We start from the raw sequence: 17,540 nt of genomic DNA, 5'->3' as shown, positions 1-17,540 counted from the left end.
GCAACCACTGAACAGACAACATTTTCATTTGACAGTGTGGTGTTACTACACACAACCACAGTTAAGATTTATTTTATTGAGTCACTGTTGCAAGATGTGACAATTTGGACATGTTACTGTGGGAAAATGTGCATGTTAGTTCATTGTTTTTGCTCCCTAGTTTAATCAGCCCTGCTTCAAACTCTTAGTAGCCTATGTTCCCCTTTAAAACTGTCTCTGCAAGTTCTAACCACTGTAAAGTGTCAGCTCTCCAGCTCTGTGTTGGTGGTCTGGCTGCTTTATTGTCTCAGCTGGTGACTACTGTATCTGCCAATCACTGCAGAAGAATAGGATGCCATGGCTACTGCACTAAACAAGCTTTAAGTAGCTCTGTATATTGCACACACACATACACAAAGTAGAGAGAAGTGTAGATGACATAGACAGACTGCAGAGGAGGCGCACCACAAACCTCTTCTGTTCGTTTCCCTGCAAGTAAGGTAAGCAACAAAGCAAATAGGAGAGATATCTTTAAGGTGTGTTGTGTTTTGCTTCACATTTCCAATACTTGTTATACCAGACACCAAGGAGTCACTGGTGATGCCAGTGAATCAACAGCACAGTCTGGAGCTGACGGACAAGATGTTCATTGAAAATGCAAACCGACAACACCCGCGCCGCCGCCATGAACTCTTCCTGCGCTCTCGACCCTACAGGGGAGAGCTGCCGACGGTGGCAGGTAAAGTTTTGTCTGGGACTTGTTAAATATGTTGTGGTTCAGATGGGAAAAAACTCCTTCATCATTTATTTCTGAATAATGAAGTTGTCAGTGATAAGAAAGAACACATCTAGTATAATAATAATAATACGGAAAATAAACTTTATATGGACAGGACCCCCAAATTCCCACTCATGACAAAAACTAAAATAATCAAACTAATCACTATTTCTGCTATTTAGCTTTAATGGGAAAAAAACATTATTAAATAAATGACTGTTGTTATTACATTATTAGTTAGTTGTTATTAGTATTAGACCTGTCATTGCTTTTTGTTTTTATTTTTGGAATTGTTACAGTAAATGAGCCATGACCGTCATCATTCTTAAAACTCAAACGGGAGTATCTGACTGGTTTGGGGATTTTCCCACTCAAAAATTCATGATTGGAAAGATTTCAAAAACTGTTGTTAGTCCTGCTGTGATGATGTGTTGACTGGAATTACTCCAAACTTGTGTGTTAAAAAGATATTTTGGGAAATGCCGGAATCTAAACTGTCTTATTTTAACCGTGCACAATACTTCAACTGCAGGATGAACTGTACTTCCAAAACAGAAAATGATGTCTTCCTGTAATCAGTCTTCTTTTTTCTTTTTTTTCTTTTTTTTTACCTCCCCAGGATTTCTCCTCTACCCAGACACTCCTGCCAAGATGGAGACCACGTCACGGGAGGCCTTCTGCTTCAGGCCCTCCACGCAGCAAGACAGAGGCAAAGGTCTGCAGCCTTATCTCAGCCTGGAGAGTAAACTCCACTTATCATTTTTAAGATAACTTGTGCTTGTGTTTGTGTGGAGTGTTTCAGTGTTGACAGAGGACATGCCAGGCATTGCATGTTTAGGGCATGTATGGCTGTGTGTGTTTTGGAAAAGGTTTGTGCATGAGGGCAAATGATTAATGTGTTTTTTCCTTTTACTTAAGGGTTTAATCTGTCACTGCAAATTGGTCATAATATTACTGTAGTAATGCATGCACTGTTGTTCGTGAAATAATAACAACGCCTTAGGCAAGAGAAAACGCCCATATAAGGTCAAATGTAAAAATGCTCTTGCACGTGTATCAAGAGGAAAATTAATATGCATTTTACTGACCTAATTATATATATATATTTTGTCAGTGGCTAAATATTGCCAGCTAAGTCTTTGATGAAATTGTTAATATACAATTTCCACTAAGATATGATTTTATAGGTCCATTATTAAAACAATACAGCAGTTTCTCATTTAACAACAGCATTTATTCATCCATGATGCCACCTCCTTAGATGGAAAGATGAGATATTTAATAAAAAGAAACTCTTAACAAAGTTTATGATTACCTTTCAGGAAACCATTTCACCCACAGCACACAGCAGGAGGCCCAGTGTCCTCATCCAACATCCTCGAGACAAACAGGAAGCGGAAACTGCAGCAGCAGGGAACCAAGGGAGGACGAGCACGAGGACAACTATGATCACACTAGGTCGAAGGCAGTTACGGTACAGATGCAGTCTCAGTATCAGAAGGATTTCCCTCCTCCATCCTCCTCCTGCAGGAGGCGAACACCTGCCCTCCCGCAGCCCGACAACATCGGCATCAACCCAGCCTTCAGGTGAGAGCCAGTTGTATCCAACACAGTGGACTCCAGCTTCATGTAGAGAGCAGCTCATCAGCGTCTGTGTGTTCTCCTTGGTTCACAGGATCGAATTCAACACGGTCCAAAGAGAGACTTACCCTGGTTGGCCCATCGTGACCCACAGGTGTGCTGGAAGGCCGAGAGCCTCGCCCCAACAACCAAACACCACTTTTTAGAAATAGATTAGCTCACATGTGGATTTCCCAGCTAAAAGTGTTTGACATAACTTTCACCCCAGATCCTCTTGTGATGATGCTAAATCACAAAACACCCAGTAATAATAAACCAGTGATACCTGTCAGATTTGTGGGGTTTTGTTTCTGTATCTTTGCATCAACTTGATAACTTGATAACTCGCAACTTGTGAAGGTTAGATGTTAGAGGTTTATACAGTATATTGGTGAGTTTGTGTCTCTCTGTCTCAATAAGAGCCGTCTCTTAGCACACAAGTCTAATTTGCTCTGATTTCTCAATGTTACTAAAGAATCAGTTCCTTTTAGCCCAAACTCTCTCCTCAGGTTTCAGTTCTTCTCTGGTGACAAGTGAATTTCCCACCAGTGAGCTCAGCCTGATGGACTCTTTCAGTGATGACTTCACATGTACATGATGTCATTTGGACAGAAAACATTGCACTTGGTGACTCATTCTGCCTCATTCTGCAACAGCAGCGCATCCCAGGGGAGAGGAGCTAAGACTTCAGCAGTAGTCACAGAGGTTACATTCAAACACTGATATCCTGCCCTGTATAATATGAGTTCATGCATTTTTTCATTATCATTGTTGACAACATTTAGAATAAATCGACTGGTTACAGAAATAAAAAGTTGAAAATTGAAGAATTCAATTTGGAGGCTTTTGCATTTTGGTTCTGTATTTTTTTTTTACAAAACAAATACACATACATGTATAAAAAAGTAAAAAAAAAAACAAAACAAAAAACTGCATAAATTTAGCCATAATAGAGGGAAATTTTTGCACCTTTCATCAATGAGCACACTGAATCAGGGCTGCAGAAACACTGTTGCCAGGTATGATGCTCCACACAGAGGAACTATATTGTAAACTCTCACCATAGGAAATTATTACAAAACTGCAACAGATTTAGTCGGGTTTAAAGGTACTTCATGGGTAGCCTATATGATATAAATAATGGCACTTTAGTATGTTGTCCATTTGGTTGTAGATTCCCCTTTAACCACTTTTGGACTTCACCTGGATTGTCCAAAATTGTCTATTTAAAAAGTACAGTGAATTCATTAAAAGTACTACTCAGTCCACACACTGCAAAAGCATGACGGGACATGGAGTCAGAGCTCCCTGAAAAATACTGAGGAGTAGGTAGGCCTACCAGCTGAAAATACCTGGGGCCTCATTTATCAAAGAGCGTGTAAAAGTCCTCTTAAATTTTCAGTACGACGGAAAGGCAAAATGTGCGTACGACCAAAAAATATACACTCTTTTCAGATCTATCAAACTCCGCGTACACACGGCTGCACGGTATTTCCCTTGATAGATCACACCGGACCTGAGAAAAGCGTGGATGAGAACACGCCTCATACCCAGCCCCCTAAACAGCCCCACGCAACCATATGTGGTCAATGCAAATCAGTTACGTGCATATTAAGTAGCCATGTGCACTCTGGAAACGTGTGGAATGACGTCAGTGGAAGACGGTGAAGACAACAGACGGACGGAGAGCGGAGGAAGAAGCGGAATTTCTCTGAAAGCGAGATACACGGTAACACGGCAATATCAGTCAGAAACATCATCTTGCATTGAAAGGCTTCAATAAATACAAAAAAACTCCCAAATCTAAATGAAACAGAACAGAAAGAAGAAGAATCATATTTATTCTGCCCCTTATTTTAGATTATGTCATAATAATTTAAAGCAGGGTTTCCACTGCCAGTCAGTACTTTGCACCCCTTTCCACTAACCCCCAACTTCCGTTCACTGGAAGACTTTGATTTTCATTTGTGCATAGCTATAGCCTATATTTAAAAAAAAAACAAAAAAACATTGAAGTCCACCAGTCTGTGACTTTTCCTAAAATGATGTTGGGCAGCACCCAGTTTTGTTAAATACAATAAATATTATTCACACAAAAAATATGGATCATGTTTTCTCATTTGCTTTGATTTGCGCCGACATTATTGTGCTTGCTGCTTGCTTGTGTGTGTCCAGTCTGGCTACGTAACACACGCACGTCGCAGAAATTATTTTCCAGACTGGACAGACGGGTTGTGGAAGAGGTGTAGCCTACATGCAGGGGAAAAATATCAATATGATATCAAAAGAAAACGAAATTCGTTTTATAAAGCCAGTATTTAGGAGCAAACTAGTGTAAATGCACAGGGGAAAAATCTGAGTCGCTGTGCTTTTCATGTAAAGTGCCGACGTCAACACGTGTGCGGCGGTGGTGGTGGTTTGCTACTTCAAACAGTGTCCGCGCTCCTCTCTCCCTCGCATACTGCAGTTCTCTGACTCTGCAGCGGTGTCGCCAATTCCTCTTGTTCTTCAAAAAGCGTGTAAATGCCGGTACGCCATGGTCGGACTGGTCGTAAATTTTTGCTCTTACTCCCGACAAGTTTTGGTTTGATAGATCCCAAATTAGGCGGAGAAAAGTGCGTACGCACAAAATGGGGGAAAGAGCGTGTAAAAAAGCGTGTATCCACAATGATAAATGAGGCCCCTGGTCTGGGCTGACATCCTCTATGGACATCCAGGTGACACCATGATGTCATAAGTTCATCTGTCACCTTTAAAGTTCACCCAGCTGCAGCCAATCACCTGAACCAGGTGACATCAGTGATGATAATCAACACCAGGGCTTCACCTCCGGTCCCTGTGCCTGCTCCTGTCTCCGTGTCTGCGGTCATCCCTCTCTCTTCTGTCCCGGTCGTCCCTCCTCGACCTTCCGCCCCACTCAGCCTCTCGGTGTCGGTCTCTCGGTTCCTCCCTGTCTCTGGCTCCTTGTCTGTCCCACTCTCTCCTCCCACCACCACCACCTCCTCCTCCACCTCCTCCACCTCCTCCTCGCTCAGGCACCAGGCCGACACCGAGGTTGATGGGCTTACGGAAAGGCCTGTCCCGGCCGCCGAACCGCAGCTGTCCGGACTCCTTCTTCCCCCCCAGGCCTCCGCCGAGCCGCCGGGGGACCCATCCCTTGAGGGTCCGCTCCTGCTCGAAGTCCACGAACAGCTCCTGCTGGTCCACCACCAGCTTGTTGGCGTCGCGCCGCGCTCGGACCACGGACCGCTCCTCCTTGTACTCCACGAAGGCGTACCTCTTGGAGAAGCCCGTGACGGTGTCCCGGACCAGCCGCAGCTGCCGGACGTCCCCGTACTTGGAGAAGACTTGGTGGAGCTTGTCCTCGGTCGTCAGCGGGTTCAGCCGGGACACGAACAGCGTGAGCAGCGGGTCTCCGACGACCCCCTTGTTGGGCTTGTAGCGGGCGCCCATCGCCCTCCACACCGCCCGGTCGTGCGGCTCCACGTCGGTCCCGTCGATGCTCCCGGCTTTCAGCGGGTCGTACAGCTTCGCTATCGGGCTCCAGTCGACCATCTCTGCCCCTTGATGAGACCGCGAGAGTCTCTTTTTATTGTACAAAAGTCTCAGATCTTTACTCACTTATCTGTCCCGTCTATGGTCCCACCGACGCAGCCGGTAGTCGTACGTGCCTGCACAAAAACAGTCCGTAGAGAAACGAGCTCTCGCCTGTCCGTGTTGAAGGTTCCTATCTGGTGCGGACTCAATGTTTGTCCTTATTTTTAAAGTACACAAGGAAAGACAGACATATTTGTTTGAGTTTTTGTCGATAAGCAAAAAGAATTAGAGTAACAACAAATAAATCACTTTCACTACGACCAGTCAATCGAAAATCAGATCTTTGCTTGGATAAGTAGCCTACTCACTGTAATTACAGTGAGTAGGCTACTTATCTCATGATGTTGGCCAACATGGCAATCACTGCTCCTAAAAACTAGAATTTCCAAATTGAAAAATAATAATATTTGACATATTCACACAATGTTTTGAAATCCAGAATTATAATTAAATTCACTAATCAAAACTCAATGTCTGCTTACTAGTTTCTTCTGAGGCCTTTGATCATTGAACCCCTGTCCTCTTGGAGAAACAGTTTGTTGTCATGAAGATGAATCACCCGAGACCTGAATTCAGTGGCTGTTATAATTCAATCTGCAGCACGGTTATTAAAATGAAAACTGATTCTTTATTTGATCAAGGTCCAGTTAGATACGGTATCAGATGCACTTTCCAACATTATGAACTTAGTGTAATGTGTGATTTCCCTTGGATACTGGTTTTACATACCGGTAGTCTCATTTTGTTTCACTTATCTAAATTAATATTTAATATTACCAACCAACCCAACCAACGAACCAACCAACATTGTCGTCTGTTCGCAATCCTGTTTTACTTCCAACTGCACACTATTTCCTGTGGGCCTAACAGCCTTTTTACAGCAGACAATCTTACTCATTGCAGGAAAATAAATAGTATTATGAATAATGTAGATAATAGTTAAGTCCCAGCTCAAGAGACCTATGCACACTGCCTCACCAATAAACTCAGAGAATTAAATGGACTTCATCAATATTACATGTTAAAATGTGTGCTGTGAAAGATCTCTCTCATTCGACACAGCACAATTTCATCTGTGGCTTGAGACCTGATAGTCTGAGTGAACTGAAGACGCCTTTGGGTCAGGAGGCGAAACATTTGGCCTTTTCCTAGAGCTCTGTGACCTGGATGATTGAGAGTCTTCACTCATACCACTTTGATTATGTAATGATAATGTAACTTAACTGGAGACTCCCTAAGAATACTGTATGTGTGATCAGGACACCACACTTAACAAAAATTTCATTTAATAAAACAGTGAAAAACACATCTCCACATTAAACCAGTGATTACAAAGTCATTAAGATGTCGTCCCTCGCTGCTCTGTACAGTTATCTTTGTTTTGTGGTTTATCTATTTGTAATTATGTGATATCTGTTGTGTGGTACAAAACTGCTTTGGAAAGAAGAACAAAATATTTCTCAGGCTGCTGCGACACGTCGGTTCTGCTGAGAAAATGAGTCTGATCTGCAGTTGTTTCAACAGCACAGAAGATACTCCAGCTCAGCTGATTCTCTGCGGATCAGCTCTGCTCCAAATCCACTGACTGCCGTTACATGTCCTCCACACTCCATTTATAAGCTGCCTCCTGAACAGCTTTTTTATCTGCCATCCGTGTGTAGCGTTTCTGTTCAAAACCATTTGACCTGCAAGACAAAAGCAAATTAAATTCTGTTTTTATTTCTACCCTCAAGAACAAATTTTCCTATGACATGTCATATATATGTATAGTATGAAGTCTTCCCATTAATCTTATTACAAACACATCCCATATAGTCACTCTTTCACAGATTCACACACACACTACCTGTCAACTCCATCCCAGCGGTAGCCGGGTTGAATATTGAACCGGTTTGGAGGTGGTGCTGGGCCTTGATACCGAGGCTTGTCTGCAAGACATAAATAAGACAGTTTACAATAAGAAAACAATCATTTTGTATCAGCCAGCTCAGGGACTAAGGTACATGTCTGTATCTTTTCACACCTTGTGCCTTTGCTTTAGCTTTTTTCCGTCTGAGCATCGCAGCCATGGGATCTCCCTCCCTTTCTTGTTCTCTCAACATACGGTCAAGATCTTCATCGTCATGGTGCCGTGCTAGCGGCTTTTGGGCCTCATGCAGTGCATCTTCAAGTCTCTGCTGATGCATCTCGCCCTGGGCCAACCTATAAAGAAACACTGACTTTATAACATGGAAACAAGCACAAAGCTCATTTCAATCCTTTGTGTGGTCAATAGTCTTCTCTAATGTGTGAAGATTGTACGCAGACTCACCCTCTTCCCCACTGAGCATATTTCTCATCCTTTGCTGCTTTTTCTCCAGCTTTCTTCTTCTGTTCTTCTCTCTCCGTATCCAAATCCCTCCTTTTACCACTCTTATCTCGGAAAACCGTCTGGGCATTACGGGATTCATCTATTCAGAGCAGGAAAAAAGGTATAACATCATCTAAATGAGGACTGCAACACCCAGTTTTATGAGAATGAATCCCAACTGTGACGAAAGAAAATGGTAAATATTTGGGCATGGATCATGTAGATAGGAAAGAGGAAGTCCTGTGAGCACTGGAATCAACAGCTGTGAAAGAAAAGCTGAACCAACCTTCTAGTGGCTTGTTGTGTTTTTCTCTCCGTCTGTTCTCCTCTTGTTCTTTCCTCAAAATGTCCACAGAAACCAGACCTGCCTTCCCGCCAGAAAGCATCCTGTCACCCTGATAAAAACAAACAAACAATGAAAACACAGCAAATGGGGACAAATAAAATTCTATATTAGTTTTCAAACCAACACAGTTTGTCTCACCTGTGACTGGCCAGGTTTACGAGGTGGTGACAGATCTTGGTCTGAGTCTTTTCCGCTCCGCGGCCGCCTCCTCGGTGGAGACTGGTCAGAATCAGAGCCTCGTCTTGTGTTTGGTTGCCTCCTCGGTGGAGATTGGTCGGAGTCTGACGCGCCCCTCTTTGATGGCCTTTTTCGTGGAGGCGACTGGTCAGAGTCTGAATCGTGCCTCTTCTGAGATCTCTTTGTCAGTGGCGACCGATCAGGTGAACGCGTTTTTTTACTTGACAATGATGAACTGGGTTTTCTTCTGCTGGGGGATGAATCTGACAAAGAAATTAGTTGGTAATTGTTAATTAACAAAACACTTTAAGCAGAAGTACTTTTCTCATGTGCAAAGAGTTATTAAGCCAGTGGTATATGAGGGGAAAATGGTTAATTATTATTGTATTGATTTGATATTAACCCCATTCCACTGTAAATTCAATATTATGTTTTTATACTGCACATGATGCACAATAGTTCATTCAAAATCCAAAGACTCCAAAGCAATTCCCAAAATAAAGTAATCAACTTTTCATTCATTCATTCAAGTAAAATTGACTGCTTCAGTTTGACATTCAATTACTAAGTGATGTTTTTGTTTATGTATCACCTTGCCCCGTTTGAAAAGCGATAAGATTTAAAAAACAATAAAAAATCTGAGTTTGTAAGTATTTTTGGGACTTTTTTGCCTTCAATTGATAGTACAGTCGAGAGAGAGACAGGAAATGGGAGGCAGAAAGAGAGGAGGAACGACACGGAGCAAAGAGCCACCCGAGCGTGGACTTGACACAAGGCAGCGTGGACTACAGCCCCAGCACATGGGACGCCCGCTCCACCAACTGAGCCAAACGACGCCCCTGCAACCTCAGATATTGTATCGCAAAACTCACCTTTACTTTGTGCTTTCCCTGATTTGCTTGAATGTTGCCTTGGAGGTGACAAGTCTGGAGAGTCGTGGCGAACTCTTCTGGGAGGGGAGGTGTCTGGAGAGTCGTGGCGAACTCTTCTGGGAGGGGAGGTGTCTGGAGAGTCGTGGCGAACTCTTCTGGGAGGGGAGGTGTCTGGAGAGTCGTGGCGGGTCCTTCTGGGAGGGGAGTCCTGCCTTGTTCCCTTTGGTGACAGCTCTGGCGAGTTATCGTGGCTCTGGTTTGTGTCTTCATCTTCATCAACTATTTAAGAGAGGACACTCAAAGTCAACACAACTCTTATTTATCAAAGAGGTCCAGATTTCCAAAAATCTCAATTACCTCCAATCACTTTCCATCTGTTGCTGGTTCTGAAGGCTTCCAGCTGTTTCACCTCCTCTGGTCTTTCATCAATCACCTCAGCAATCTGTGTTGCAAACAAGACAGGAAGTTTTAAGAAAACATTAGGCAATATGACAGGCTAGTTAAGTTAGTTTACTATATTCCACGATTCCACTACCTCTTTAACATCTTGCTTGTAATATAGACATGTTATGAATCAAAGTCCTTGTGATTTTTTCATCGCTGTGACAATAGGTCTTGAATCATAACTTCAGCTGTAATTATCAATCATTAGTAATTGAGAGGATAATATTTAACATAAATAATTACCATTAAATCTTCATGATAAAACATAAAATGTCACGGTGACAAAATAGTTTTCAATCATCAAAACATTCATATAATTAATTATATTTCCATGTAATTATTGCCAATTGTATAAAAGTGTTCATTTGCAGCTGATCGACTCCTCTTTGAAGAGCTAGTTTGCAGCCTCGCTGTAGGCTACAAGTTTAGCCTACCACCTGTCCGACTGTAAACAGAGATACATTTTTGTAATTATGGCGTTTTTCTACATCTAAATTCAGGTTATCTCCTACATAGAATATTTGATTTAAAGTGTTTTACTAGCCGTGTAATACAGTACACCGACAACAAGAGGAAAACAACAGAAATAGAAGATGTATCCGATTAAAATGAACCGACTAAACAGCTAACAGTTGTTAGCTTTCACTTCTTACCACTGGAGCCTCCTCTTCGTCCTCTTCAACCTCCTGCTCCTCTTGGACCATGTGTTTCCAGTCTATGTCATCGTCCACTATTTTCAGTCTAAAATAAAAGACGCAAACGTGTGTTTGGTAACTTAAACACATTTCATTCAAAACATGGGAGTCTACCGATGTGAGCGGAGCGACCTCAGCTAGCTTAGCACAAACTGACACGATCTGCCCGGGAACAGCTGCGTTAAAATGTCCCCATCGACTCACCCTTTCCCGGGGACTTTACGTCGTTTCTTCTTGAGCTTCCCCTTTGCTTTCTTGGCATCTTCATCCGCAGATAAATAACGTTTTAAGTACTCAGCTTTGGACAACTCGGGCCCCTTACCAACACCAGCGGAGGCCGCCATCATGATATTGTCGCAAACTACGGAAAGCACCGAGGGTGAAAAAGGCGCTAATCAAGTTCCGTTTACTAGGAAGCGCTGCGCGTCCGTAATAAAACACTGACTGTATAGTTTAACAAAGTCCTTACGTCTCTGGTTTATCGCGACTTGGACTAGAAAACCATGCAAATATCTATCTGAAATATCATCTACACTCCCTTGGTTTAATAATTTTGCACTTTGTTTGGGAGGGCAGCCTCTTCCCCAAATGGAGGGATAATGGGATTAATATCTTTTCTGATATAATTTCTAACAATGTACTGATGACCTTTCTAGACCTGAAGACAGTTTACAATATTCCTAGTAGCCTACATCCTTTTTTTTATTTACAACTTCGAGGTGCTATAGGTGCCTATGGGATTCCCTGGGGCGAAGAGTTGAAGATCCATCCAATTCACAAAATTTGTTCCAATTAATCCAAAGGTGTGGTGCCTTTATGTGCAAAGCAGCAGAATCTCCTCTGCATATTAAAACCAGCTGGAGACATGACCCTTTTGTCTCCCCCTCAGCAGTTGACTGGAACATGGTTTTTTATCAACAAATGATTCATTATAACTTTGTGCACACATAGGCTACTGTACCTACTCCCCGACAATTATTTCCGATGAAACATGCTCCACATCCTGACTGCGAACTCTGCTCCCCGGGTAGGCTATCATATTACAATTATCCTATTGCTGAATGATTTCTCTGGTTTGAACTTGCCCTTCAGACAATGCCGGTGCCTTCTGCTCGGCCTCACGGCCGCTATATTATATTTTATATAATATTTGGATGTCTGTATATATTGAATTTATTTTTTTGTTTTGCTGCCCTTCTTATAATTGTAGTTTTTCTGTGTGTTTTTGTTGTTGTTTGTTTGATTTTCTCTGTTTTATGTCCTGTCATGTGTAAATTTAGTTATATCTCTGTTTTGTTGGTGATGGTGACACTGCATATGGCTGATGAAATGAAAATGTAGAACAAAACGTATCACTTGGCTTGCTTTAACAGTGAAAATGAAAGGGATTCGATTACATTTTCATTTTACTGTTTCAAAGATTTCACTTGATTTTTCATTTCTTGATGTGTCTATACAATAATTAAACAAACTAATCAGATTAGGCAATAATAAAATAACCAGACAGCATTCAGTCTGAGTGGATAGGCCTTTTGAAGTCCAGCCATATTGATTGGATTGAAATTTGCTCAGTCACCCCAGGACTGTTTAATATGACTTTTAAGTCATTTCTGCAGGTTGCCTGGATGACAGCATCTTTCTTTTCTTGCATAGTCATCCACCTCTTGAAGACAATCTGCTCTTGGCGGATTTACAGCTGTACCAGACTCTCTCCATTTCTTAAAATGATTTCTGTACTAATTTTCCTGTGCACCCCTAGTACTTTCCTTCAAATTCCCTCAAGAGTGTTCCTCAGCCTACACCTTCATTCAACAATTTATTATTATTTATTGGGTATTTACCCACTTTACTTTTTTTTTTATTTGTTGCTCTGTTGGTGTTACCTTCAGTTTGTCTTTGTATGTGTTTGTATGTCTTTCTATATGTATACGCCTATAAAGATTAGTGATAATATATTAGAATAAATCCATTTATGTATACGCCTATTAAAGAGATAAAGATTAGTGATAATATACTAGAATAAATCCAACTAGATAAACTTATAAATTAACTTATTGCTTAGATTATAATGACAAGGAAGCTTGATAGCTAATTTATGAGTAGGGGGTGGGAGTAAATAAGTTTTACTTCTTCCCACTCCTTTTCAGATATGAAGAAAAGAAGAAAAAAAATCAAATTATCTTAATTTTAAATTATTTTCATTTTTCTCATGTGTTGTATTTGTAAAGTATTTATTTGTTATGTCTGTCCATTACTGTATTATTTCTTATTTCTTTTAACATGTCCAAAATAAACTGAGAAAGAAAGAAAGAAAGAAAGAAAGAAAGAAAGAAAGAAAGAAAGAAAGAAAGAAAGAAAGAACAATTTCCAAAACCAGCAGCATTTTGGATGTTGTCCAAAAAGTGTGTCTTGCTGGAACCATCAGATGTAACGGAGCCATTTTTAATGTAATTACACTCTGCTGCTGAGACAAGTAAATTGTTGGTTTCATTTTCTTATTAAAGACAGTAAATCCGTGTTTTTCCCCCAGTTTGGCATGATCTGTCTCAGTTGAAACATGTCATTTACTTTGATTCAGTGTAGTATGCCGGTCAAACATTTAGCATGAGTTGCTTTTTATGTAGGCTACTATAGACTAACATGAGACCCCATGCTCACCACCTTTGTCTGAATCAATGTGGCAGTGTGTGTGTGTGTGTGTGTGTGTGTGTGTGTGTGTGTGTGTGTGTGTATTACTAAAATTAGTGACATCTTTATCTATGTTACAAAGCTTATGTTCATTACTAAGCTTTAAAAAATATCAAATATACTGGTGGACTATGTTTTGTTTTTTTTCCATCTGGGCCCCGGCTCTGCCCCATGAACACTATATATTCACAACAAGTCAATGTCCGACTTTAAACAGCATCTCTTTATTGAAAACATACGCTCCAGCCTCCAAAATAATATTTGTGTAAGTGTTACTGTAAGTGCATTTATACTCACACGATACAGCGTGTGTCTCTGCAGCAAAATGCACATTTCTAAACATTTCCCTTGACTCATGTTGGAGCTTTTCCCCATTCTCTGTCATCAAAGGAAGTTACCAAAACATTGAAACTCTACTCAGTGCTCATAAGAGGAAAGACAGCTGCAACGGCTTTTTAACACATGGTGCGGATGTCGGGATGTTTGTGGATGCAGACAGATGCATAGGTGTGGTTGGGTGAGTGAGTGAGTGAGTTAGTGTTTGAGCGAGCAAGCGAGCGAGTTAGTGAGTGAGTGAGTGTCTGAGTGTGTGTGTGTGTGTGTGTGCCGGCACAAGACTACATGTTTCTTTAGCTGTGTGTGTGATAGAGGGTGAGCAGCAGACAAACGATCCAGGACCAGGAGTTCTTCAGAAACAGGCTCACAGCTGAACACGGCTCAAGTTGATCTGCAGAAGAAGACAAATGGGGGTGAACAGTTGACAACAAACTCCTGAACCTGTCTTACATTTATTTATTCTTTCTCTCACACACACACCTGCCTCAATGGTGACTCTGGCACCCACTCCGGTTATTTTGCACAAGTAAGTGGTGTTGCGTGGGAGATTGTCTGTGAAGCCAGACAGGGTCATCCTGTAGCCATGGGGATCCAGCTCCTCCACGGTGCTTTTGTCCTTGAACTGGTTCTCGGCAGATGAACCGGACACATTGGTGTTAATGAGTGACTCTTTGCTGCCAGAGGACCAAGAAAACTCATAGCTGTTGATCTTATTCGGCACGGCCTCGATCATACAGTCCACTCTCAGGTCTCTGTCATCTTCAATACACACTGTGATCTTATCGCACTGTGCTGGAATCAGCAGCACTATAGGGCAAAACAAAGAAAGCCATGTCAAAACACAGACGGGATAAGAGTGTATATAGTAGTAGATTTTATTTAAGATATATTTTGTCACTAAAGTACAAGTCTTTAAATACTAAATATTTCTTAAAAATTGATTCTCACCTCCCAGCACTCCGTACACAAACAGAGACGTAAGCATGATGCAGAAGCACCCATCCAACTGTGAAAAACAAGAGAGGAAATGTGATAAGTGTTTCGCAAATGACATGGCTAATTGAGTTGTGATCCTTCTTCTGCCTCTCATCCAGCAGGTCGGCCCCTCGAGGCAGTGGTGAGGTCATTTCAGCTGAGGTCATAATAACATCCATCTGATCACAGAGACAAAAAAACAAATCTGAACAAACAAACTCTACATGACTACTACATGACTTTGTTATTTAGATCTCAGGTCAAAGAGGTTCAGATGCTCTTATTTAGTTTGTAAATGTCAAATCCAAATGTCCGCAAATTGTTTCTAGAACTTGGCCGGAGCCACCTGTGGCCGAATCCAATGATGACTGGACACATTTCAAAATGACCAGACACTTATTTACAAATACGACAATTGTATTTTTCTTTTCCCTTCCATTGCCTATAAGTTGTGCAATTCCTCACATTCTCCCACTGCCCTTGACACAGTTTTACATGCGTCAATGTTGTCTAATATTACATAATGTCAAGTTCTATTGTAATGTTTACATATCTCTAAACACAAGCCTTCTCCCTATCATGCCTTGCATACCTACATGTTCTAGTACATCCTTCGACTTCCTAATGAGCCTCTATTCTCATGTCTTTTCCCCAAGCATTGGCTGTCTTTGAGGAGACTTACCTCTATTCAGGACTGGATGAAGTAGCAGCTCCTGCTTTCTAAGGTAGTAGGCAGCTGGTAGTAGTCTCCTCAGTGTGCAGCACTGCAGAGCAACTCACTTCTGAGAGGAGGCAGCAGCGACACAGCGAGAGGTGGGGCCAGAGTGGGAGGGATGAGGGTGGACCAAAGGATGCTGATTCGCCTTCCACCTCTGCAGTGTGTCTGACGGAGGAGACTGGGAAGGGGAAGCAGACAGGCGGAGGACAGAAGTCGGTCAGCGTCATCGTTTTCATCAGCAGGGTGTGATGACCTTGTGTATTTTCCTCTCCGCTCCTCTGCTCAACTTTGTCTCATTTCCAGAACTCTCTCATCCTGGTTTGCCCTTCACATCACTGTGTCATATTCTCCTCATGCTTCTCCACTGTTCAAGCTGCTCTTTTAAATCATACATGACTCCCACAGACATCACAGTGGTCCCTGTGAAGTGCTCAAGCCTACTATACTTAGTGACTGAAATCATCTTTTATGTGCAACATTGAGATGTTATTGAAAAGATGCTTACACGGAGTGAATTTCTAACCACAGTTTAACCCCCCCCCCCACACACACACACACACACACACACACACTCTCCCAAACCTACAAAATTCTTGCACTGTCATATTAAAATAACTCCTGTACCATTGCTCACTGTCTCCACCTGGGGGCCGACTAAAGAAACTTCACAGAATAAGTTGAGTGCAGGTTCACAGCTTGTATCACAAGGTGTCAGTGTTGGGCCGTGTGAAGTTTAGTGGTTGTTGTATAAGAGTGGATGTTAAATTTATAACATGAAATCCACCCGTTTTTATACTGGATGAGCAAAAGGCCACAACAACATGGAAAAATAAAATTGATAATATAATGATGGGTAATGTAATGTGGAACATGTTGCAGGTAAACTAATGAATACCTATTCAACTCTTTACCTCATGTCATGGTCACAGAGCTGTTCCCAGCATGCACTGCATTACCAAAAGTAGCAACTATTACCAAAAGAAATTACTGATTAACGTCATAAAACCTGTTTGGTTTTCTATAATAGCATTCAGTAAACCCTGCAGTAAACCCCATCTTCACTGCATATAGATAATAGATTTATTTACATATAGTGTTTATGACCAATAAACCTTTGAATCCTTCAAATCTATGCCACCATGAAAACATTTCACCGTCAGACAGATGTGTTGTGGTGCTTTAGCTTTAATCTTCAACTTCGGACACAGTCCCAGACTCTTTCTTCCTCTGGGTTCTGCAATTTTCCACTTTCAGTTTCAGTCATTTCTCAGTTACCAACTCTGGATTCCTCCACTGAGCCTCCATCCTCTGTAAATCACCTCAGACACACAGGCGAGACCAAACCAGTTTTAGCAGCTATGTACTTTCATTTCCCCTTTAGTAGAGCAGATGTGTGTTTCAGCTTATACCAAAGTTGTGATATAGAACAGCTATGTTCACATAACCTTACAAGTATCACATTGTAGTTACAGAGAAAAATGCGTATGCACAGGCAGTATAATGGCTTGATTTGATGCGTTCATAAGTTACGTAATGTCTTTTTTTTGTCGCTTTGGTTTGATCTTGAACTGATGAGTAGCCACATAGGTTGTGAATTAACAGACGTTAGGAAACTACAGAAAATTGTTTTGTGAAATGTGATGAAATTGGTATATAAAGACGTTGTTTTCTGGAGAAATTTGACATTTTAAAGGGGAACAATGCAAGTCCGGTCGCTTTTCCACTGTTAACCCTCCTCCTGGCCATGTGCATTTGAGAAAGCAATCCATGGAGGAGTGGATCATGTTATATATGATTATATATGATGTGTATAGTTGTGTAGTCTTATTTGTCATGAGCAACAGATTATGGGTTACAGGGGGTGTTTGTGTTGCGGTGCCGCCATGATAAAGCTGGGACACCGGTCGGAGTCACTGATCTTGCAAGGTCGGTTTTTGGCCAAGAGACGGAAGGCAGAGAGCTTCC

At 41.7% G+C, this 17,540-nt stretch overlaps 4 protein-coding genes across 6 annotated transcripts; 1 reads left to right on the top strand and 3 right to left on the bottom strand.

Annotated features, from left to right (window-relative positions):
* Positions 1–573: 573 nt before the first annotated feature.
* On the top strand, positions 574–2,663 carry LOC146974579 (uncharacterized). The gene is made up of 4 exons (XM_085798098.1): positions 574–718; positions 1,377–1,472; positions 2,080–2,344; positions 2,433–2,663. Exons 1-4 carry the CDS (start codon positions 580–582, stop codon positions 2,542–2,544), a joined length of 612 nt encoding a protein of 203 aa, XP_085654224.1. The 5' UTR covers positions 574–579; the 3' UTR covers positions 2,545–2,663.
* A 2,446-nt stretch (positions 2,664–5,109) lies between these two features.
* snrnp35 (small nuclear ribonucleoprotein 35 (U11/U12)) lies at positions 5,110–6,001 on the bottom strand. Its single transcript, XM_085796839.1, has one exon. The coding sequence runs from the start codon at positions 5,930–5,932 to the stop codon at positions 5,201–5,203; it is 732 nt and encodes a 243-aa protein (XP_085652965.1). The 5' UTR covers positions 5,933–6,001; the 3' UTR covers positions 5,110–5,200.
* Positions 6,002–7,243: 1,242 nt separating this feature from the next.
* bud13 (BUD13 homolog) lies at positions 7,244–11,227 on the bottom strand. The gene is made up of 10 exons (XM_085798096.1): positions 11,063–11,227; positions 10,817–10,904; positions 10,077–10,161; positions 9,720–9,998; positions 8,809–9,110; positions 8,611–8,719; positions 8,286–8,424; positions 7,998–8,176; positions 7,821–7,902; positions 7,244–7,659 (listed from the first exon to the last, which is right to left on the bottom strand). Exons 1-10 carry the CDS (start codon positions 11,203–11,205, stop codon positions 7,566–7,568), a joined length of 1,500 nt encoding a protein of 499 aa, XP_085654222.1. The 5' UTR covers positions 11,206–11,227; the 3' UTR covers positions 7,244–7,565.
* Positions 11,228–13,754: 2,527 nt separating this feature from the next.
* LOC146974576 (uncharacterized) lies at positions 13,755–15,675 on the bottom strand. 3 transcript variants are annotated; one of them, XR_015037559.1, is made up of 5 exons: positions 15,540–15,675; positions 14,831–14,888; positions 14,363–14,689; positions 14,097–14,273; positions 13,755–14,058 (listed from the first exon to the last, which is right to left on the bottom strand). XR_015037559.1 is itself a non-coding variant. In XM_085796838.1 (4 exons), exons 2-4 carry the CDS (start codon positions 14,865–14,867, stop codon positions 14,176–14,178), a joined length of 462 nt encoding a protein of 153 aa, XP_085652964.1. In that variant the 5' UTR covers positions 14,868–14,888; positions 15,540–15,675; the 3' UTR covers positions 13,755–14,175. The 3 variants fall into 3 exon arrangements, 1 of the variants encoding a protein (XP_085652964.1); XR_015037558.1 differs by having other exon boundaries at positions 14,105–14,273; XM_085796838.1 differs by having other exon boundaries at positions 13,755–14,273.
* Positions 15,676–17,540: the final 1,865 nt, after the last annotated feature.

Source organism: Trachurus japonicus, chromosome 14 (genome assembly GCF_045865225.1).
Source record: "Trachurus japonicus isolate A0001 chromosome 14, Traja_1.0".
Lineage (NCBI taxonomy): Eukaryota > Metazoa > Chordata > Actinopteri > Carangiformes > Carangidae > Trachurus > Trachurus japonicus.
Note: the sequence above shows the minus strand (reverse complement) of the source record. Positions and strands in the feature narration are given on the sequence as shown.